Source organism: Arctopsyche grandis, chromosome 12 (assembly GCF_051622035.1).
Source record: "Arctopsyche grandis isolate Sample6627 chromosome 12, ASM5162203v2, whole genome shotgun sequence".
NCBI classification, from domain to species: Eukaryota; Metazoa; Arthropoda; class Insecta; order Trichoptera; family Hydropsychidae; genus Arctopsyche; species Arctopsyche grandis.
The window spans coordinates 7,901,465-7,925,546 of NC_135366.1; the positions used below are offsets into that span (position 1 = coordinate 7,901,465).

General features: G+C 36.4%; 3 protein-coding genes across 3 annotated transcripts in view; 1 reads left to right on the forward strand and 2 right to left on the reverse strand.

The window, feature by feature from the left end:
- Positions 1–23,898, reverse strand: part of Smr (nuclear receptor corepressor smrter) — a 99,922-nt gene extending 76,024 nt beyond the window's left edge. Inside the window, exons 1-2 of the mRNA XM_077442940.1 lie at positions 23,247–23,898; positions 11,621–12,106 (exon numbers count right to left, since the gene is read on the reverse strand). Of these exons, the coding sequence (XP_077299066.1) occupies positions 11,621–11,658 (38 nt within the window). The 5' untranslated portion in view covers positions 11,659–12,106; positions 23,247–23,898. The remainder of the gene's footprint in view (positions 1–11,620; positions 12,107–23,246) is intronic.
- LOC143920219 (queuosine 5'-phosphate N-glycosylase/hydrolase) overlaps positions 1–24,082 on the forward strand; it is a 529,776-nt gene that overhangs the window by 492,156 nt on the left and 13,538 nt on the right. The gene's annotated exons all lie outside the window — the stretch shown is intronic.
- Positions 1–24,082, reverse strand: part of LOC143920231 (uncharacterized) — a 433,558-nt gene that overhangs the window by 152,936 nt on the left and 256,540 nt on the right. The window lies entirely within an intron of this gene.

The following is a 24,082-nucleotide window of genomic DNA, read 5'->3' on the forward strand; positions in this document are numbered from 1 at the left end:
ATATATTTATAAATATATATATATATTTATACATATACACATACATACATACACACACAAATACATACATTCATATACATATACATACATACATACATACACATATACATATGTATTCGACTTACGACCGACGGTCAGGAACGTATCTCCGTCGTAAGTCGAGGAATTCCTGTTTACTTTATAGTATTCTCGATTTACAGTGACATCGATGTCGCCAATGCTGCTGCTGTTGGAAACTTAGCTGTAGCCTCCACAAGTTCTGGACCGACATCTTTGTATACAGTTCCGCGAGATTTATTCGATCAAAATTTATCAGAAACAGCTAGTTCAACGTCATCAACGAGGCTTGATGATTTAGTTATAGAAGCAGAAGCAGACAATCCCAACGAAACAGATATTCATGAACAATTAGAAGGGCGCAGAATAGTAGATATTAAATATTTATTTTCAGCGCTTTCAAAAATTTAGCATGAACACACTAATTGTACATTATCTGACTTAAATTTTGTGAAAGAAATAAGAAAAGGTTTTCTCAGCGAATATGTTTTTCGGTGTAGAATGTGCTTAGCAAAGGAAACTGTATACTCCGAAGATCCGAAACTGCAAGTTTCCGCAAATACTGCTTTCGTAGAAGGAATTATTTGTACAGGTAATGGCTATTCACAATTAAATGAAATTTGAGTCGTGGAACTTACACAAGCATAGAACAACATTTAGCGCCAACAATCGAAGAATGTGCCTTTGATGAAATGATTGTCGTTGGTGAAGAAGAAAAAAGGCTCGCCATTTTAAATGGTGACATAGACGAGGAAGGATATCCCTTACTGACAGTCATTGCAGACGGTTCTTGGGCAAAGAGATCATATAAAAGTGGGTTTAACTCCTTGTCTGGTGCAGCGTGCATAGTAGGGCTCCGAACTAAAAAAGTTTTATATCTCGGAGTACGAAACTCTTTTTTCAGACTAGCGTTTTATACGCGCGTATAATCTCGTTTTTTGAAGTGCATGTAGGCACGTATAGGCGCTTCGTTTTCCATACGCGCAACTCGTACGAGCGTAGACGCGCTTATAAGCTCGTATTATCCATGTTGATACTAAATCACCACTACCGGTTCGAGCGAAAACGCCGAAATAAGCCCGTGTACGCGCGTTCGGTTTTTTGAAGCGCAAAAAGTAGCGCGCGTGTAAGCGCGTATGGCGAAATGACCGTATACGCGCAGAAATAAAACGCTAGTCTGAAACCGCCCTTACTGCTGCATATGTGCCAGAGCTACAAAATTAAATATAGATGCAACTGAGCACAAGTGTTTTAAAAATTGGCGTGACAGCGCTAATGTCATGGAAGCTGATAAGTCTATTTAAATATATCTATATTTTATTTAATAATGTGTGTTTTATTTTCATTTATTATTTTATGTTCAGTATATTTGTTATCTGTAAATGCATTTTCATTTTTCAAAACTGCACCAAGGAAAGATCCCTGGAAAATATACTTCCCACTTTTATTACTAATTGTTTTAATAAAAAATATATTTGCCTTCTGTTTGTACCTGTGAACAATATTCAAGAAGAAAAAAATCGTATATATCAATTTAAAATAATTTGCCCGTGAAAGGGTTTAATTACTATAATCTTTTCCTGTATTTTAAAAAATGTGAATATTTCACTAATATATATGTAGAAAATAGATTTTAGTATTTTATTTTCATTTTCTCCGCAAACAAAATGAAAAAATATTTTGAATAAATTCAATAATTACTTTACATAACACATTGTTTTATTTTAGAAGTTCGTATAAAAGTGTCACGTACATACATAGACACACCAATCTGGAGAAATAAAAAGAAATCGACAAGTGAGAAGTTGCAATTTGGTGTGCGCGAATATAGTACTTGCGCGCGAATATGTAATACGTACATATTGTGTAGTTACGATTCGAGAGAATTGTATATCGTATGTATGAACTTGTCATGTGAACAGTGGAGTCGTATGTGAGTGCGTATGTGAGTGCGAGTGTGTGTGTATAGTGTACGTGTACGTGTACTAGCCTCGGACCCCCCCCGACCCCCGCACATATATTGAGTAAAAGGGACAGATGCGCGTCCAACAGATTCTACCTCTTTTAAATTTACAAAATCCAGCTTTCCTAATCAACTATTTTCTCCTCCAAAACTGAACCAATTTTAAAAAAAATTTCATCATCGGTATGAGAAAGATATTTTCTGTGCATCTATCAGCGTATTTTTTTTAAAATCGACCGTTAAATAAGCACGCTGGACTCTTTTCGTGGGTGTAAAAAAGAGGCGATTTTATAGATGTTTGGCGGCTCCTAGCTCCTACAAAAAATAATAAATCAAAAAAATAAAACGATAGATGCACCCCAATGGTGGACATCCATAGCATATTAAAAAATAATTTCTCTAGTGCCATAATTGAGGAAGGGAGAAGTTTAGTAAGTTTGTATGGACAAGGCGCTGCTGTCCAGCCCTCTTAACACATATAATAAAATAATCGAATCGGTTTCTACAAACACGTGCCGATTAAGTGGATAATGAAACTAAAATCAAAATATTAGTCCGAAATGGATACCCGATACTATACAATTATAATAGATAAGTAGAGCCAACAACCTCCACCCCCTCTCCCCATTTAGCCCGCGACTTATACAATAATCCAAGATTGTTGTTGGTTTTTAGCGTTACAATTCATAAGATAAATTCGTAGCACATACAAAGTAGCTGCTTATTTACACAACACACTTATATCAACACACTTTGTTATTTCGCATCCACCATTATCATATCATATTTCAAAGTCTTATTGTAAAGTTCGACCCAAATTCAAATTACGCGAACAAAAAGATAAGTCGTATTTTTTTCAGACGAAATCATCACACACAGTGCAAGATTACATCAAAATTAATTGCAAGGCGTGCACGTCGATATGGACAACCCTGATAAACATAAAATGCAGTGTTTTAGCAATTTTCCAGAGTAGGACGTGAATAGGTGGTCCACAAACGAGCAAGGATAGCCGTAGAATAGACCAGACTGGGATAAACGGAATGTCGGTCTGAAAGTGCCACTGCGCAACAGACTAAATATACCTGCGACTATTTATAATGCGGTTGGAAAATGATCGATATCAAAGTTCCCAGAAGTTGAATTAAAACGTCTGTGTAGAAATACATAGCTCTGAAAAATATATGCATGCTACTATAGCGTGCACTCTACAATATAGCGTGCATCGCATACGATCACATAATACAACGTACATACATATATGCACATTCGAATTTATGAATATTATTTATTTGGGATTGAAATTATCCAGATGAATTCCTTATTTTATACAATTAGATTTGACACACACACTATTTAACCCTTTGAATGCTGACCAACGCCAATCGGCGTTTTGCCAACAAGTCCATGGGCCTGAAATACGCCGATAGACGTTATATTTTGAGCATGTACAAAGTAAACAAGAATACTACCCGCTGAGCCTTTCCAGGTAACATTAAAAAAAAAATGCATTGAACATGGGTCGTGTACTTTACAAAACTCGAAATCCTCGGCAGTAGTTATCTAGGGTTTGTTTGGATTAGCTACAATTTTTATACATGCCTTCTATTGGATTTCTAAATAATTCTAGATGGAAATGTTGGCGAAATTTTCAGCGTGGCGGGCCTTCAACAGAAAATATGTCAGCACTCAAAGGGTCAACGGGTCTTTATATACTTTCATGTAATCTTTCATTCACGCTACTGATCATTTTGCATTTTGCTGTCTCTCAACAACAGGTTGGGGGAATGAAAGTTTCAAAGGAATTACACCGACCGGATATGTATTTTAATTTTCACGATTTCATCAGAAAATTCGACATATTAGCGAGGGTTTCTTTACTAAAAATAAATGATGAAAGTTGAGGATCCCTTGCATAAACTATTAAAAATTCTAACAAAGCGTAAATGTGTTTACATATTATATTACACTGCGTTTTCAATTTTCACTATCAAAATTGCAATGAATGCAAAATGACAAGAGCTTGTCGGCAATAAAGCAACAACTGATAAATACGATACACTGAAATGCGTTCCTATGCACGAAAGTTGATAATATTGTAGTGTAATAAAAATAAATAATAATGCAACTATGACGAAATCCAATTATAGCATTATATTTAAATACCACATCCGATTACCGGCAACATGCTATAAAAGCGAAAGAGTACGTATTCGCAGAAAGAGTAAAATAAAATCGCAAAAAATGCGATACAAAAATGAATGTTTAAAAAAAACTTTATATGGAAATACATACGAGTATATTTTTCCAATAATATTTATAGGTAGAAATTTTGCCTTTTACCGATAACATTTTTCTTAGAATTAGTAATCCTTAAATGGAACCCGACATATGTATTTATATAAACTTGAGTTGAATGTCATTTTTGTTATGACGAATATTGCAAAATACAAAATCCCTAGCCTACCTCGTTCCACCAACTTGCAATATCTCATGACTAAAGAGCGGATAGAGAGTGTGCTTTTTCCAGGAATCACGGCATTTTGGGTCTATTCACAAAGCCAGAGTGCAATAAAAAAAGGTTCGGCGAACCTTTAACAAAGGTTCATCATAAAAATGAACAATGCACAACGAACAATAAACAAAGAACGGCACGCTTCCGGTCCGACCTCTACTCATGACTAGAAGTAGGATAGCCAAGGTGCCGCTGATTGTTCAATTGTTGTAAATGCTTTGTAAAAAAGGATCGGCAAACCTTTAACATCATTTGAACAATAAACGGCACCTTGGCTATCATACCTCTACTCATGACTCATTTTCCCAACTTTTTTATGTATTTCGTCGTCGAGTTTGTATATAAACTAAAGTGTTCTACATTTTAAAATACTTATTTTACGAGATAAACATTAACTATTAAAAAACTAAAACAATGATTGATTTTAAAACCTTTTTTTAAATATTTTAAAGGTGTGTTAATAGCTTAAAAATCTATGAATAATCAAAATATGTCTCGTACATTAAATATATCACATGCAAGTATATACAAAATAATAAAAAAAATGTATACAATATACAAACTCCTGTTTAAGCAGACGAAAAGTTGAGAAAACGAGTCTCGAGATATTGCAAGTTGATAGAAGGGAGCGCACCGATCCCTAACATATGTACATATGTATAAAGTGATATTTATTTAATAAAACAATTATTTTCAATAAGAAAACAATTAATAAAAAACGAGAGCCCTGCTCGTTAAGTGTAATTTGTTAATTTTATTGTACTACCATATCGTATGTCACGTTATAATTCAATTATACAACGTTCGATATATGCGAGGAGGCATAAACGATCCGAGAAATTGTAAATAAATCGAATAAACGGTCGGATGAAAGTAAATAATAACACAAGGTGTCGACAGAATACTTGAAGAGGCACCTTGAACTTGATCTTGCGAGCGAGTCACACGCACAAAATCTCTATGAGATAAAAATAACACCGCACTCGTTTTATTAATAAAATATTAATGAAAAGGATCGCAAATTTTATCGCTCGTTCTGTATGACGCCGAATGTTTATCAACAATTGAAAAAAAATCCCATCATTTCGAAAAATACACATTAAAAAACACTCTTTGTCTTCACGTGGTTAATTATAAACTAGCATGGCCGTGACAATTTTAGATTTTCTTTGTTTTCGAAATATTCCAATTTCAGACGTGTCAATTTTAAGAAATATATCTGTACGACGCAAAGAGATACGAGTAGAATCGAAGTCGATAATGATATAAGTGTTTATGTATCAATCTAAATTATACATAAATACATTAGTGTTGTGCCCGTTGATTTTTCAGCGGGTGGTTTTGTAAAGGCATTGATTGATACATCAACCACAACCGAGGCTATTGTCGCTCGATGTTTCAGCATGCACAACCACTGCGGAAAATTTGCATCCCCCCCCTCATTCCATCCCCGCACACTCACCCAGCCGTCCGCGAATAAATGACCATGTATGTCAGTGGCCACGATGCGATCAGCATTCTTATGAATTTATGATTGTTAATATTTATTTTTTGGCAAATCTCCATACTTGTCCACGCAAAAAACTTAAAATACTTAGATATATCCTTTCCGTTTTTATACGCGAATTGATAACATTATTTCAATTATTTGATTGGAAACATTTATTATTTTTCGAGTGGTAAGGATAAGAGCGCATACACACATAGTGGTACGCGACCCGTTTTTTTTTTTTAGATAATTTTGCACATGTAAAAAAACGTTAGCACGCCTGATCTATGCTATGGCCATCCAGGCCAAAACCTAACCCGAGTGTTTTCGGTGATATATTATCCTTGTGTATGAAAAACTTGGAAGTGAGAAACTTGTCGAAATAATAATATCGTACTAATTAGCAACGACACGAATAAACGCCCTCCCCAGCAGGAAACTACGATAACGTGCATGCCGTACGGTTGAGCGTGTTTTCGCTTTTATGGTTCTTCTCGCGAGCTAGTTAGTTTCCAGACAAAATACAAAAAATAAATGTATGTAGATCAGCAGTCAGTCCTTACACCGTAAATTTGAGACAAAGTTTAAAAGGTTTTGAACCAACGGAATGCTATATATGAATTTTCACGCTCGGACATTAAAAAATCACAACTCTAATCTTCCTATCAAATCATACCTAGACAAGTCATGCTGTACGATTCAGTGATTTGACCCTTAAAAGTCGGGCCACACCGTGTGAATTGAGAGCGACTTGGTTGAGGGCGACCAAACGAGTGTATGCAGTTAGATGGGGCATGCCACACCCGTCAACTTCTTTGTCACTCACATTTCCATACATTTTTCTGGTCACACAACTAGTCGGCTGACAAAGTTGTACGGCGTGGCCCGGGCCTTAGAATACCTCAAATCCATTCAAACATTGGTGGAAAATCGATGTTATAATTTTTGGAGTTAATTATTTTTAAATAAAAAAATATAATGATAGTAAACAACAATATATCATTGATGCCGTTACCTGTTACCGTATATATTTTAAAGGTTATCAAGTACAAAATAATGAATATACTGTGCACATCACTTTTCCTCTGATGAAATTATACAAATTTATGAGAAGTAAGATTTTCGCATTGCGAAATGAAAATGAAACAGTCGCAAGTTGGTTGTGTTGGTGAGAGCTGATGTGTCCGTTATATTACACATACATGTCTGGGCGGGGCTACCGTTATAGGTTTTCCACAGAGATATGTATCTATAATCCATTCTAGAAGGTTTCAAAGGTAATCTAGGATTGTCGACTTTTGGCAAATGCCGCTATTATTATTTCATTGAGTTGCGAGGGACGTGATATAAATGAGTACAACCCTACATGTGCAACGTGGGTAGTTATTCTTACAGGAAAAAACGAAATAAATAACAAAACTCGCGCGCAATTACAATTTCTCCCACGCAAATTTCTTCAAAGACTTATTTATTAAACGAAATGCCAATAAACTTTGATGTGCTATTTAAAAACTAAATAGGTACGTATTTATAAAATATAATGTCTCTTCGGTACCGTGTGACAAATTAAGTAATCATGCAAAGTTATCCAATACGAATGGTAGGTCAGGTTTTAGGCCAAGTCGCCTTGAGGCTTTTCATTGGCCTTTCACTAAATTCAAGATGCCCTCTTCAACCAACTTCTTTGTTAATCGAATGCTTTTTGAAACGCTGTCGTTCTTACATAAATGTATATGTAATAATTAAAATTTTTACTTAATTTATTTACTAGTGGCCCGGTGCACACATTTGTTACGAAATAAGCTTTTAATATAAATACATTATGCGCAATTATTAACTCAAAGCTAAATTTAACTGTAAAGTATTAGAGAAGTTCAAAAACGACACGCAAAAAATCGATTTAGAGCCTGTTCACAACCAGTGCTGTACGTATTTAAAATGATTTACATCTACACAAATCAGTAATCACTAAGGGCGCAGACACACAAGAGTGGTACGTAACACGTTTTTTGTTGACAGGTAAAAAAACGCCAGCACGCCTGATCAATGCTATGGTGATCCAGGCCAAAACTCTTCCCAGAGTGTTTTCGGATATATTTTATCGTTATATTGACATAGGTTCGGTAATCGTTATGGTCGTTATTGCATAGTGATCGGTAATGGTGACTCCCATATTTGAAAAAATAAAATATAAATTTGCCGAAATAATAAGATCGTACGAATTAACAATGAAATAGGGATACGCCAATCACAGCTAAAGTCTACCTAGGCACGGCGTGCCGAACGAATCAGTATGTCTGCGATTTAACACAACGGCGTTCCATCGAGTTCCCCATATGATACGGTGTACGCCTTGCGTGTCCATGCGTACCGTGTGTTCTAATTTGAATGCAGTTTTAAAAGTGCAACTTTTCAAACAAAAAAATAAGAAAAAAGTATTTATACAATGGCTAAGGTTTGAATAGATTTATATTATAATTTGGATTTAAAAAGGCTTTTGAATATCATATGCCATTATATGGAGTCCCAGTGAATTAACTTACTCTCTAAAAATTGAAAGAGTTCAAAGGAAGTTCCTCCGCTATCTATATATGAGGGAGTTTGGATACTACCCTCAACTGTTTCCTAGTGCTTTTGTACAAGGTTCTGTTGGCTATAGTTCCCTATCTCATCGGCGGGATATGCATCTTGTGTGTCATTTCTTCAAATTATTAAGAGGTGATATTTACAACCCAACTATATTGGAAGAAATGAAATTTTGGGTTCCATCTCGCCTCATTGATTATCGATTGCGTCCATTGTTCCAAACTATTAAAGCAAGAACTAATGTTCTTGCTTTTTCACCAATCGCTCGAGTCTTACGCTGCTTGAATTTGGTCAGCAATCACATTGATATTTTCAATATTTCACCGGATAATCTATCCGTATTTTTACTGTTTTTTACTTTTAATTCAATTTAAACTATTTATATATGTGTTTTTTTTTTGTGTATTATTTTCAATTTGTAATTTTTCATTTTTTTATTTTTTTTTAATTTTTGATTTTTCAATTTATTAATTCTCAATTTTTCAATTTTTAATTTTTATGTACAATTTTTTAAATGTTTTATTTTATTTGTTTTTCTATTATTGTTGTTTTATTTTTTCTTATGTATTTGATCTTTTATGTATTGTCTGGCCACAGTGTCATATTGGGGTGACCTGTAAAGACTCTGTGGTATACTTGTATATTAAAATAAATAAATAAATAAATAAAAATGACCCAAAAATGGTCCATCTCCGTAAAATCGTATACGTATACTTACAAACTCAAGCAATCGAAACCAAAACTATACTGGAATTAAGTATGTAAAGGTGCATTCACACGCAGTTACTTTGTATGGGGAAGGTTGAAAAAAAAAATGCATCACTGCACTAAAGCATTGTACTCATGCATACAACGTTGCAACCCGCAGCCTTTTTTTTTGTATCTCGAATGGTTGTGAGTAGTAGCCGCAAACCACAACATGTAGAAATTGTATATGTGGATTACTATGTGTTTACCTTTAGGGATCATTTCAGAACCAATCTACTGTGAACGTTATGGTGGTATAAGTAAAAATAATACATTTCAAACCCCCCCCACCCAAGACAGGTTTGCTCCGAGTAAGAGCGCATGGTACACTTCAACAATAAAATGACGTACAAATTTTCCAAGTGTTACTTTAATTTGCACTGCCACAGTATTCAAGGACAAGTTGAAGTTTAATAGAATGTGAAACAGACAGTACAGATCAGATGTCACATACCTTTCGCTTCATAGGGGTGAGTACATACACACATAGTAGCACACATTCTCTCGCAACTTACAGACATTCCGCTCTTCAGCGTTTATGAAGTTCTTTAAAATGTAGGTTAGCAATGAGTAAGTAACCAGTAGATACATATATTGCAAACTAATTCTCTAACTTTTGCAAACAAAATAAAAAATACTTTGGATTACTAACCGGAAGAATATGATAAAAATGTCGAAATTTGTTCCAAATAAACGCTGCAATTTTACTGAACAATAATTATGACTAACACTAACCGTTAGCAATATGTCTATGCTGGGTCAAATATTTTATTTCATTTATAGGTTTTTGGAAAAGCATTACGAATGATGTATATAATTTAGTACATACAGGGATATAAAATTACACACGGACACACAAGGCACTCATAGAAATACAACGCGCTCATGGAGACACATCTCGACTGAGCGCTCGTCCAATCTAAACCCAAAGTACTGTACTTCGCCTATTGTTTGAACTACGTCGAAGCGAGTACACCTTGACGTAAAATGAGGCAATTTATAGAACGATAAGTCGCTCAGTAAATTGCATGCTACGCTAATTATCGTAGCAGGCAATGCAAAGAGCGATTTACTGAACAAGTCCGGCATCGTTTCTGAGAATCTTTTGTTGAGCAAAGTTTCTTTTGTCAAATGCAATTCTGGTATTCCATTGCAAAAATAAAGATATTTCTTTGTTTCACATATCCATATGAAAAAAAAAATATGGTGGTGTTTAGCTACCTACGGACTAGATTTTTGGTTCGGATCATCTGACCGATTGCATTGTATTTTGAACAAAAACCTTATCATTATCACCGATAAATGATAAGGTCATCGACTAGCCTCCCAATTGATTATCAGTTGGAAGGCTAGTTGGTCGTCGTTAAAAAATGATCTACAGCAGCTGCCTCAAACTGTATTCCACGTCAAGTGTGCAAGAATTCCGAGAATATGATAAGCGGACATTTTTGCACATGGCGATCGTTCACACGACAATCGCGAATACGGAATATGGCCAGTTTTTTTTTATTTCACCACGTTTATAAGTATTGGTTTTCTATCTCAATATATTTTTTTTATCTAAACGTACTAACTCGGGCGGTAATTGCGTTAGTTTTCGTTGCGTACACATTTTTAACGCAGATAGCATTGGTGCAAGCGAGATGGAAAGTAGTCCGACCACAGAGAACAGCGATCGGACTACTTGCCATCCCGCTTTGTAGTTTGCCCTGTTGCCTGGAAAATAGCCCCAAAACGGCCTCTTTCCTGGAAAAATCACGCTCCACCGCCGAAGACTAATAATTAGTCACCGGAGCCTGAGGGGGCCGTGTATTGTTCAAAGGTTGTAAATCTATTGTTAAAGGTTTGCCGAACAATGGATAGCACTGTGACTATCCTACCTCTACTAATAATAACTAGAGCGCGGATACAGACCGTGCTTTTTCCAGGAATCGGGGCGGTTTGGCTCTATTTACAAAGCAAAGTGCAAAAAAAAGGTTCGGCGAACCTTTAACAATGAATTTACAACAATTGAACAATGAACGGCGCGCTCTGGGTCCGCTCTTTGCTAATAACCACCGATTACTCGGTCAATGTTGGTTGGAAAGCGACGTCACGTCGCGAAATCTGGAAACGCGCCTTAATGTAGAGCACGAATCCTAGTGGACTGCCCGACAGGCAGTTCGAGCAATGAGAATCGACATATGTGGGGTAAGAGAAGTGAGATGGGTGGGTGGGTGTGTATGTATGTGTGTGTGTGTGTGTGTGTGTGTGTGTGACTGACCTGAGAATGGGCTGCGACCTCTGCGTGTACTGCGCCATGTGTCGGTGTGTGTGGTGTGAGTGCGGGGGGTGAGCGGCGCGTGTGGGTGTGGGTGTTAGAGTGGGTGAGCGGGTGGCGGAGTGCAGCCAGCATGTTTAGGGGCGCGGCGGCCGCATCCCGCAACACCACCAACACCACCACCACTGCACCGCCTACACCTACACCTACACTCGCACTCACACTCACACTCCCACCGACATCCACATCTCCTCAGCGTGAGGCTGCTGATGTTGTCGTCACGACGCACACACTCTCCCTAGGGCCTCCCTCACGAGGCTGATTCAACACACGCTCCCGCCACTGACACTCATTGCATTACTCACTGACACTTCACACTGCACCGCACCGCACTGCACTGCACTCCACTCCACTCTCCTCACTTATTCACAACGTGCGGTGCTGGTGGGTGCTCGACGATGATTTTTCACTCGTATCCGAACGACAATCCTGAAACAATGCAATTGATACGTTTTAGTTATGTGTCGACAATGGCCAACCGAATCCAACTCGCTTGCCAGAACATACAGGGCATGGCCCGCACATCCCAAGCCGGGCAGCTGGACTAGCATGTTTAAGCCGCCCCCCCCCCCAAAAAGTTTTAAAATTAAAATCATCTCATTAATATTTTTCACAATTCACATTCACATTCACACAAGGAGTAATAAGTAGAGGTCGGACCGGAAGCGTGCCGTTCTTTGTTTATTGTTCGTTGTGCATTGTTCATTTTTATGATGAACCTTTGTTAAAGGTTCGCCGAACCTTTTTTTATTGCAGTCTGGCTTTGTGAATAGACCCAAAATGCCGTGACTCTTGGAAAAAGCACGCTCTCTATCCGCCCTTTAGTAATAAGTAGTCACCGGAGCCTGAGGGGGCCATGTATTGTTCAAAGGTTGTAAATGCATTGTTAAAGGTTTGCCGAACAATGGATAGCACTGTGACTATCCTACCTCTAGTAATAAGTAGAGATCAGAACGGAAGCGTGTCGTTCATTGTTCGCTGTGCTTTGTTCAATTTTATGAAGAACCTTTTTTTTGCACTCTAGCTTTGTAAATAGACCCAAAACGCCCTGATTCCTGGAAAAAGCACGCTTCCGGTCCGCCCTTTAGTAATAAGATTGAGAATCACTTCATAAGTGATAACTAAAGCCCAGACCCAGAAGGTGCCGCGTATTGTTCAAATGTTGCATTGTTAAAGGTTTGCCGAACCTTTTTTACAAAGGATTTACAACAATGGAACAATGAGTGGCCCCTTGGCTATCCTACCTCTAGTGATAACTAGAGGTAGGATAGTCACAGTGCTATCCATTGTTCGGCAAACCTTTAACAATGCATTTACAACCTTTGAACAATACACGGCCCCCTCAGGCTCCGATGACTAGTGACAACAAGTCTTCGGCGGTGGAGCGTGCTTTTTCCAGGAAAGAGGGCGTTTTGGGGATATTTTCCAGGAAACAGGGCAAACTACAAAGCTAGAAAGCAAAAAAAAGGTTCACCATAGAAATGAACAGTGGTGCGCAGGGTCGCGCCGGACTAAGGTAATAAGTTAATAAATAAGCTTCGACACCACTGTTCATTTTTATTGTGAACTTTGTTTTGCTCTCTAGCTTTATAGTTTGCTCTTTCTTGGAAAAAAAGCCCCAAAACTCCCATTTTTTATCCGAAAGGCACGCTCCCGCGCCTATCTCTAGTGATAACATATATTTTCACAAGTTTCAAATAAAAGTAATGTTGTAAAAATAATAGATTAGGTATCACCGACAAGTTACTACGAAATATGAAGACGTAAGACACTTCTCAATTTCGAAACAAATTAAAAATATATATATTCGGTGCTGGCCCCCTCGCAACCTGGGCCCCAGGGCTAGAGCCATAGCTGTCCCCCCGATGCCCGGGCCTTGGTATAGAGAAGTAGGAAATTGGCTTTCCGCTGTTACCGTAGACCAGTGATGGTGAACCTATAACCCGTGGGTCAGACACTGAACTAAGGAGGCTTTTTGAATGACCCGTGAAAATTAAAAAAAAATAATACTAATAACGTTGAAAGGGAAGTTTACTGGTCTTGACATTTTTAAATAATTTAATAATGCTTTTAAAGAAATGGATCAACTTACAGAAAATTGTTTCTGTAATAACAGACGGTGCTCCCGATATGATGGGAAAAAATATTAGACATTCTCCGATTGAATTTCATTTTATAATACATCAGCAAGTGCAAAGCAAGGTTTAAAAACATTTTCCAATGTAATGCCAGTTGTAATAAAAGTCATCAACTTCATAAATGCAAGGGGACTTAATATAACATTTTGACGTTGACCTTCATTTTTTTTTGCTCTTCAGTTTTAAAAGTATAGTAAACCCTTATGAAGAATCAACTGTTAAACTTTTCTGTGAACAAATCTTTGGATTTCCAAATTTATTAGTATGCTTTTAACCCCCACTTCAAATGACTGCACTGACTTAGTGACCCAGACTAGTTCTAAAAAAAAAATTAACGAAATTTGACCCACTTCTCAAAAAGGTTCGCCATCACTGCCGTAGACAGTGGTGTTCCCCAAACCGAATTCGGGTGAACTTGCACGCACAGAATGCCGGTGGCTCTTACGGCATTGAGTTGATGAAGACTCGAAAAATGAACTCGTACCAGGAGAACATCCCAGGCTGGAAGGTAATACGGGACAAGTACGCGTGTGTGCGAGAGATTCATGGGAAAAGCCGACGAAACCCCCACTCCTAATCTTAGAGCTTCTACACATTTTATTTCATTTCATTTTTTCAATTTTTAAGTCTTCATCAACTCAGAGTTTGTGCCGTAAGATGGACCCGCAGAATGCATATATTTGAGAAGTCGCACGTGTATGCATATCCGTATGTAACCGACAAGTTTCTCCTATATTTCTTCAAATATGAGATTCACCGTTATCGATCACTGTCAAGCAAGGATAAAATATCGCCGAAAACACTCCAGGGGGCGATTTTTCGGACTGTGTACCATGTATACGGGCTAGGGGTGCTGCGTTTTTTCGCATGTTTAAAAGTATCATGTTTAAAACACGTACCACGTCCAACTCAGTGTGTTTTCGCTCTAATTATTTCGTCGTCGAGTTTGTATATACAAAACACATACGAAAATGTTTTACATAATGAAATACTTATTTTACGTGATAAACATTACTATTAAAAAATATACAGTAAGAATTGATTTTTAAACGTTTTTTTTTATAGTTAAAAGGTGTGTTGATAGTTTTAAAATCTATGAATTATAACAATATGCTTCGTATAATGGAATGTGAATGGAATTTCTCCTACATTTCTTCAAATATAGGAACCACGATATCAATAGCTGTTAAACCTATGTCAATTCAAGGAAAATATATCACCGAAAACACTCAAAATGGTGAGTTTTGGCCTGACATAGATCAGGCTAGCTACCGTTTTTACATCTAAAAAAACAACACGTACCGCGTACCTATCTGTCTTTGACCTAAGAATTTTTGAGAGGAGATAGAAAATACGAATAAATCGAGATTCAACTAAATAAGTTGTATGAAATAAAAAATTGACCTCTCCCAGAGCCGTGGAAATGCACTCGCCATTTCAGCGCTTATCCAGAAATTATCTTTATTTATTTGAAATCTATTTATTATTGTTTAATTTATTAATATTTTATTCTGACTGTGGTTCCCTAGAGTTTGCAATTCCTCTCCAAAGTTATTTTTTTACTTTGAAATGTTCACGACTGAGAAACACTGAAGTGTCCTGGAGAAGTGTGAGTCCCCAGAGGTCTTGCGATGACTTCCGAGTAGGATAGAGACAGGGACGTTCCGTGGACACGCAAGTAAGGTGACGTATAAGGGCGCCACATTTTGAGGGTTCGAAAACCGAAACAAGAAAAATATCAAAAAAAACAATTGTACCTAAAAAATTGTAAATTGGAATTATTATATTCCGTTTATATTTTGTTATAAATAATTTATCATTTAAGAATGGATCGCCATTCCTCAACTGATCCACGTAAGTGAGTGCATTCCAATTACTTTAATTAAAATATATACTATAAAATGTAATTTCAAATAATTACATAAATACTGTTGTTGTATATACATACTATAATACAAATAATTATACACAATATTGCTGGACAACCGTCTCGTTCTCCGAAGAAAGGGTCTCTCGGACTGTATTCGTTGTAGAGGAGGTGGCCACATGTTGAAGTTTTATGGGTTCGCTTCATTGATCTTTAAAATCTATTTAAAATGGCTTTAATAGTCTATAATAATTTTTAGAAGGGATGGCATTTTGAATTTTGGCATATAATCCAGGCACGTCACTGGATAAAAAGGAAAAAATAATCCGATGCGCTTTTGTTATATGTAGAGGTAGGACCGGAAGCGTGCCGTTCTTTGTTTATTGTTCATTTTTATGATGAATCTTTTTTTTGCACTTTAGCTTTATAGTTTTCTCTATTTCCTGGAAAATAGACCCAAAGCGCCCTGTACCTCTAGTTATATCTATATGTATAGAAGAAGAAAATATCAATAAATAATAGATCACTTCCAGAAAGAATCCTTATTTATGAGTAGTCACCGGAGCCTGAGGGGGCCGTGTATTGTTCAAAGGTTGTAAATGCATTGTTAAAGGTTTGCCGAACAATGGATAGCACTGTGACTATCCTACCTCTATTTATGAGTTAAAGCCCCTATTTAAGTCATTTGCAATTACTACTGCGTATTAATTCAATATGAACCGTAAACACATGTTTTTATTAAACTTCAGTGTGTTTTGAAATCCTCCAAACTTCATACCAAATAATAAGATTTAATTTCAAACATTCGTTTATATGTAGATATTACACCAGCATATCTTTGTCCAAAACATCGATAAATAAATAATTTAAAAAAATTATATATGGTTTAAATAGAAATTATAGCCCAATATTTTTTCCAAAGAATTGAAAAAATATTGAGAAAAACTGATCTGAAAATTCATACGGTCGAAAAAGTTGTATCACAATTTTTAATTTAATCAATAGAAAGATTTAGGACGTATGTACAATTTACAAAACCTATTATTTTTACTATTACATTATGAAAAATACTCTCAAAATTTTCGGAAAATTCAGGCTGTCCACAATGAGTTACTTGTGATTTTATATTATTTTTAACCTGTTGTTAGTTTTTAAATAGTTTCGTAAGTATTTCATAAATTGTATTAATGTTGATCATTATTATGAAAATTATCTCCAAAAAAAATAATGCTTTAACTGAAAATTCTATTTGCTAGAGATAGAATTCACGCTAAAAATTGGGTCTAGTGATAACCGATATACTTACATATTATGTATGTTATTGTTTTCGGGTCAAGAAGGCGAATTTTAAAACAAATAATAGACACATTTTAAATATGATAAAAATAAACAAGTGTACAAGAAGAATATAAGCATCCTTTACTAGTGCGGATCGTGATATAAAATACGCCTTTGTGAGAGAAAAAACAGTATGCACAGTAAATAAAAACGTAGTACATATTGTAAAGCGTCTTTCAACATGTGCATATTTATGTATGTATGTATGTACTTACGACCAGTATGTACAATGGTTACGGTATTATTCCGAGAGATTTCCACCGTAAGTAACAACTACACCATTTCTTATTAAAGGTTTTATATTAGTTTTTTTTTATATTTTCGATCGCAAAAGATGAAAACAAAATTGTCCAAAATCATAAACATGGCATAAGAAGACATAAGACACCAAAAGAGGCATACCGCAGATGTAATACATTTTGCATTATATTTTTCTTTCTTGGACATTTTTAAGCATCTCGAACTCTTCGGCGAACTATTAGCAGGTCGTGACGTCACCGCGAACATTTCCACGATCAACAACATCCAATTCCAAGACAAAACCTATCACGAAAAAACCGAACACGAAAAACCGCGGTTTTTTCGTGTCTGCAGTTTCTACAAATTTCGTGACCGGTTTTATTCGATCACCAGCGATGGATAGCGACTCTATATAGTCGCTTGGCGAAAAGTTCGCGACGCTAAGGCGCAAACACGCGGAGAGGTACCCGGCACGTGTTTTTTTAAAGATAGTTTTGCACATGTAAAAAAAACGCTAGCAAACCTGATCTATGCTATGACACCCAGACCAAAAATCCTTACATGTGATTTATATATTTGAAAGTGGTATAAGTTCACTTTTCTTCATTTCGAGAAATATCTCGCAAAAAATTAAATATATTAATTTTGCGTTTAACAATATTTAAAAATACTGGTGGCCTGTAATACGTTTATTCGTTTTTTGCGACAATCTGGACAAATCGAATTAAAAGAAGTGATAACAATTTGTGAATAAGTCAAACAGAAATAGTGTTTTTGGAACTGAAAATTGTACTTCCGCCACTTCCAAATATAACGGCTCATATGTATGTACATCAAAATAGTACTCGCATATTTATAATGGTTCATATTTTTACCCAAAACATCGAGTAATAAGGGTGCCAAGAGAAATATGTCCGAATTGGGTAATGGTGTAGCGTTCCAAAGAGCCTGACAGCAATTTGGGAATGAAGTCAAACATAAATAGTTGTTGGAACTGAAAATTCGACTTCCACCACATTCAAATACAACGGTTCATTTGAAGAAATTTGTCGAAAAAAACCTGCATGTCTCACTCTGTGGTGTGAGATATGCTATTTCACCACAGGAGGCCAAGAACGTACCCGTGCCATACGATTCAGTGTATTCGCGCCTTTAAATTCACTGCTTTTTGGCTGTAGGTCCACAAGCATATGTTTATGAACTCATTTCAAGCCGCATGATTAATTGAAAAAGCACAGAAAAAATATTTTTTGACCATATGTTCGCGCAAAATGTAAAAAAATGAGTCGTCGGCTTTACTAGAGCAGCATTTAATATTTAGCAAAAAAATCTTTTGCTCTTCTGCAAATGAATGTAAATGAAAACGACCTTTAATCGTTTTCTAAAGATTAACTAGATTTATCGACCTCATAATCTATACGAACATACAATGGACGCACAAAACCTTTATACTTTTATAAAATTTAATACCAGTTCAATATAACATGTATACAATATGTAAGCACCAAAGTACATTTATAGGCATGAAAAAATAGCAAACAAAAGTTGATTTAAATGTATGATTTCCACAAAAGTACGTTAAAAATCAAAACAGCTCTTTACAAGGAATGATTCCTAATTCCTGGATACTCCAGACAAAATTCAAAAAGAAGCAAATCAAAACAAAGAATGCAGATAAGACGTAAATATAGGAAAATTCGGAACCACTAAAGAAAGAGAAAAAAGATTTGAAATGTATGTACATATGTATAAAAAGTGCAAATTTTCAGTCATTGTCGACCATGACATCATCGACCCAATGCTACGTGTGGTTCAAGATGTGATGATGACTGATGATTAATTTAAATTTACATTCACAGAATAATGACGAAAGTTTTAAATATTTTAATCACCAAGTAGCAACATACTACGCGTAATTACAAAATATATGTGTCATTAACGACAATAATCTTGGCGGACATTGTAGTGAATGTGAACCTAATTTATATTTTTCGTAAAGGATTTGAGCATGTCTGGGAGATTAAAAAAAAACCCGACCGTCTAAATTTCTATTTCCGTTAGTCGGTAAACATCCGGAATGCAAAAAAATCGAATCAACAGATTCAGTCAGAATTGTCTTTGCTTTTTTGAAGAACAACATTTTCATGAGAAAATGTTATTCATATATTCATTCGTATCTCAATTAAAGTAAGAATATAATAATGCACTTTACTGTTACGAAACAAGTATGCAGAAAACAAAATATAATCGAATTTGTAGGCAACTTTCACTAAGCAATTCAGAATTTGAAAGTAAATATCAACATTTGACTAATCGCAATTAAATAGGTTGGTGAACCTATATTGTCGTCAAAATCATAACATTGCTTAATTATTTACAAATCCAACTTTAATTCTGTTGTTTCCTTAATTAAAACTACAATTGATGTAATTTAGTGAAATCAGTGACTATTTCAATATAGAATGTTAGATGATGTAATAATACATCGATGGAAATCAACATTCAAGAATTTCAGGTGGGATTGGGGGGGAGAGGGTTGTGAATAAGTTAAATAATTACCAATTCGATCAAAGAATACGCATTATATAGTTAAATTGAAAGACAGATTTACTCGCTGTATAATAATTTCAAGAGGATGCATACAGATGCCAGCAGTATGGCTTAATGGTAATGTTAAGCACCAAGTGATCAGTGGGTTCGATCCGCCATACTGCTGGTTAGATTTGGGGGTATTTGTGACTCCAAATCGATTGTTTCTTATCATATTATCGATTGTTTCTTATCATATTATCGATTAATTCTGTAATTAATTGTTATTTCGTGTTCTTCAGCTTCTGGAAATAGTGATTTATGTAATAATAAAATGCTGGATTGTTTGTAAATAATTGTCCAGGAAGGCGCATTGGGGTCTTCCTGTGAAGCCTTCCTGGTATATATCTATGTAAAAATAAAAAAATATGTACGTACTTTCAACATGAGATTCATTATTTTGTCAACACAACAATACAAATTTGAAAAGGAATTCATAAGTAAAATCCAATAAATACCGTATATGAAATTGATACGCAATATACTATATAGAGCCTGTATATCGTGCTTTAAAAATTTCAGTCAAAAATTGAATATTTATCGACATTTCGATACAAAACAACCGACGGAATATATTTTAAATAAATCCGATTTTCGTATAACTTCCAAAAAATGGAATTCAAAATATATATATATATGTATATAAGTGAAGCACGAAATATCCCAGTAACGAAAAATATCGAAATGATCAATATTTTCAAACAAAAAACGTTTAAGATTTATATATATAAATATTTCACCACATTGAGAATGTTCTAAATAAGGGGTCATCAAACTGGCCCGAGAAGAATTTATCCAGATATTGACAAAATTTATAAATAGATCTTTACAAAATGTTACATGAATATAAGCGATAAACACAAACACCAGTATATTCATAGAATTTTCGATGCGAGGCAACTAGTCTACATACAATTTATTCGATTTAGCAGTAGAAAATATTGTATAAAAACAAGACATATTCAAATATATTCGCTCATACCAAAAAAAGTTAATTTCAGGTTTTGGAAGTATATACATATATACATATAGATATGAATATATGAAGAAGCTACCTTCAGATGGTTATATGGATTATTTCGCACATTTCGATCACGCAAACGACAATCTTTTCCACGAAGGTCGCGAATACGTATTATTTGGCACTCTGATATTTCACGTGGGTAAGTCTCTATGGATGGAATTTTCGGTTTCCAGATGTTGCGTGATCGAGATTTTAGTGACGTGCGCGAGATCGTTTTGTGCGGAATAATCACCGAACCCTTCAGTTGATAGGCAAGCGAATTATATACTCATTTAAATGCTGTCTTAAAAAATAATTGCCAAACATCGATATAATATATAGTTGCAAACCAAAAAACAAGCACACAAGTTTTTTTTTTTAAATTTCCAAGATTATTATTCACTATCAGTAGAAATATTACTATGTTTTTATTATATTTTAAACTATGTTTACTTCGATTTCGATTTTTGAGAATAAAATTTAGCAAAATATGTATATTTTTTCTTTTTTTTTTCGGCCCGAACTGGCCCTCATAGTACTAACAATATTACAATTTGGCCACTGGCCCAAAAAATCTAAAATAAACTTTTCTCATGTATGATAGTGTTATTCAATGTTCATATAATGAGTACATACACAGGGCCACTCTAAAGGTAGTTGCCCCCCCCCCCCCCCAATTAATAATAAAAAAAAATCAAACATTGTTGTTCACCTCACTTATTATCATCAGAATATATTTTTTATGGGATATTTTTGTGCGCCTCCTATACGATCTATTCCGTAAATGGATTATTACGCACATTACGATCGCCCAAAAGAGAATTTTCGCCACGAAAATCGCGAATACGGAAAATTTGTTGCTCGAGTTCTCGTTAGTATGATAGTTTTCGGAGTTTTGAAGCAGAGTTTCGGCTGCCAGATGTTCCGTTATAGAGATTTTAGTAAGTTTTGGGTGAGCGTTTTGTGCGCAATAATCACCGAACCGATCCCTTCTTGTAAATAAATTTTTGAACTCTTTGTCCTATTATGCTGTACATTAACATTAGAATAATATAATACTTTATTTACTAACAAAAAAAAAAATGATCAGCAGATAGGTAGCTATTAAAATAGATATAAGATGCATTGTGAACATAATTAAGTAATAATAAAATGCATTTAAAAATTAAAAAAAATACGATCTATTCCGAACATTTTACCTTATTATTCAAAATATATTTCACCTTATAGTCCTTTCGTAGTTATATTATTTACATTATATCTTAAAGTAGCATACATATTAACTGATGTAACTCAATAAAGACTTAAATTATTGACAATTTAATTTTACTTTCGATCTAATTGTTATCTGATATTAGTTATTGAACGTGTATACATGTCAATTTGTATTACATTTCTGCCATCGCCACTTTTTTTTTCACACTTTTGCACACGAAACGTGGACTTGGGCGATGTTGCAAATTTATTTCAATTTTTGTTTAACGGAATCTGTCGATATGTTTTTTTAATGTAATTTTTTTTCGTGGAGCTTGGCGCCCTTTGAAGTTTGGCGCCCGGGTGTTCTGCACTCTCAAATCACCCCTTAGTGCGGCCATGTACATACATATATGACGTTTTAAAATACTTCACAATAAGTTCACAAATAGTAGATTACATTTACTTGCGCAATCACTTCCACTCTGGTATTATTGATAGTTGAATTAGTGTGTTCAATTTGGGATAGCGACAGTGTGAGAGATATTCGCTCTCAGCACGGTTACAGTTTGAAGAGTAATCAGACGACACACTGAAGGGATTGCAACAGAATCGGTGACGGGACGAGGAGACGAAGATGGGAGTGTAAAAAAGAGATTCGAGATATAAAATGCGCATCGGATGCGACGGCAAGTGTCGGCTGGCGTAGGCCACACGGTTTCGAGCCTAACCGAGCCGAGCGCCACCACCACGTGCCGCCACTCATCTTCTACTGCATTGTACGCAACTAATTACAACAAAAACACAATTATTTTACGCGTTTTTCACTCTTCATTATATCCACTACGTCCTTTGCGAGAATAAATTACGATCGGATGCGGGAATCGAACGATAATAAGGGCCAAAAAGGGCAACGCTAGCGCTGCCGTTACAACGTAGAATATCCTCACTATAACATCACGAGTGCGATTTCGAAATCGTTTCACAATGCGAATATAGTGTGAACGCTTTCAACGCACAATGTAGAAAGCGATCAAATTTCGGCCAACTATTGCTAGAATATGGACGCAATTTGTAGCCTTTAGATGACGTCAATTAATCGAAACAATAAAACAAACGAATAAATACACGTAAAACAATTGAAAATGAAATAAGGTGGATAGTATGGGAGTGTGCGTGCGTATGGGAGCACGAGGCTACCTTGGAACGCGAGCTGGTCTATCACGCTGGGGGCACTGTTGCTGTGGTCGGAATCAATGCGCCAGGCTTTGGAGCTGGGGAGGCTCGGGGCGGAGCGCCTTCGAGGTTATGTAACGGCTTCGGACGAGGCGCACTAGCGAAGGGTACTAGACCACTAGACCACTAGACCATTAGACGAGTGACGAGTGAAGGGGCGACGATGGCGATGGCGTGTTACGCGTTCGAGGATCTCACCTGAGGGGGCGTTACCGAGGAATCTCGTCTCGTTTAGTCTTCGGAGTCACAGTCAGAGTTTGAGTCCATTGAACCGAGGCAGTGGGCGAGTCGGAGTCGGAGTCGGAGCCGAAGTCGACGCAGAGACGTGCACGAGGAGTATGAGGGCGAGGGCGAGGGACGGAGCTGGAGTAGAGGCGAACGCCGTGAACGTCAGGCGGAAGCCGAGCTCGAGCAGTTATCGAACGCCGCGGGATGGACACCACACACTAGACACCAGATAATCGGTGGCAGACACCAGGCACTGGGTTTCGAGCACCAGACAACAAACACCAGATTAGTAGATAGTAGACACCTCGATTCTCAATCGTCGATCGTCGTTCCTCACTCCTTGCTCCTCGCACGGTGCTCCGCACTCCGCACTCCGCACACCGCGCTCGCGACACCCCACACAACGGCAACACTGCGCACGCACACGCACACGCCGATCGCCACACCACACCACGCCACACGCTCACAGACACATGCACACGCCGTATTCACCGTACACACAGTTCGGCCACACGCCACACGCCACACGCCGCACCGCACACATACACACAAGCGTTCGAAAATACAAGCTC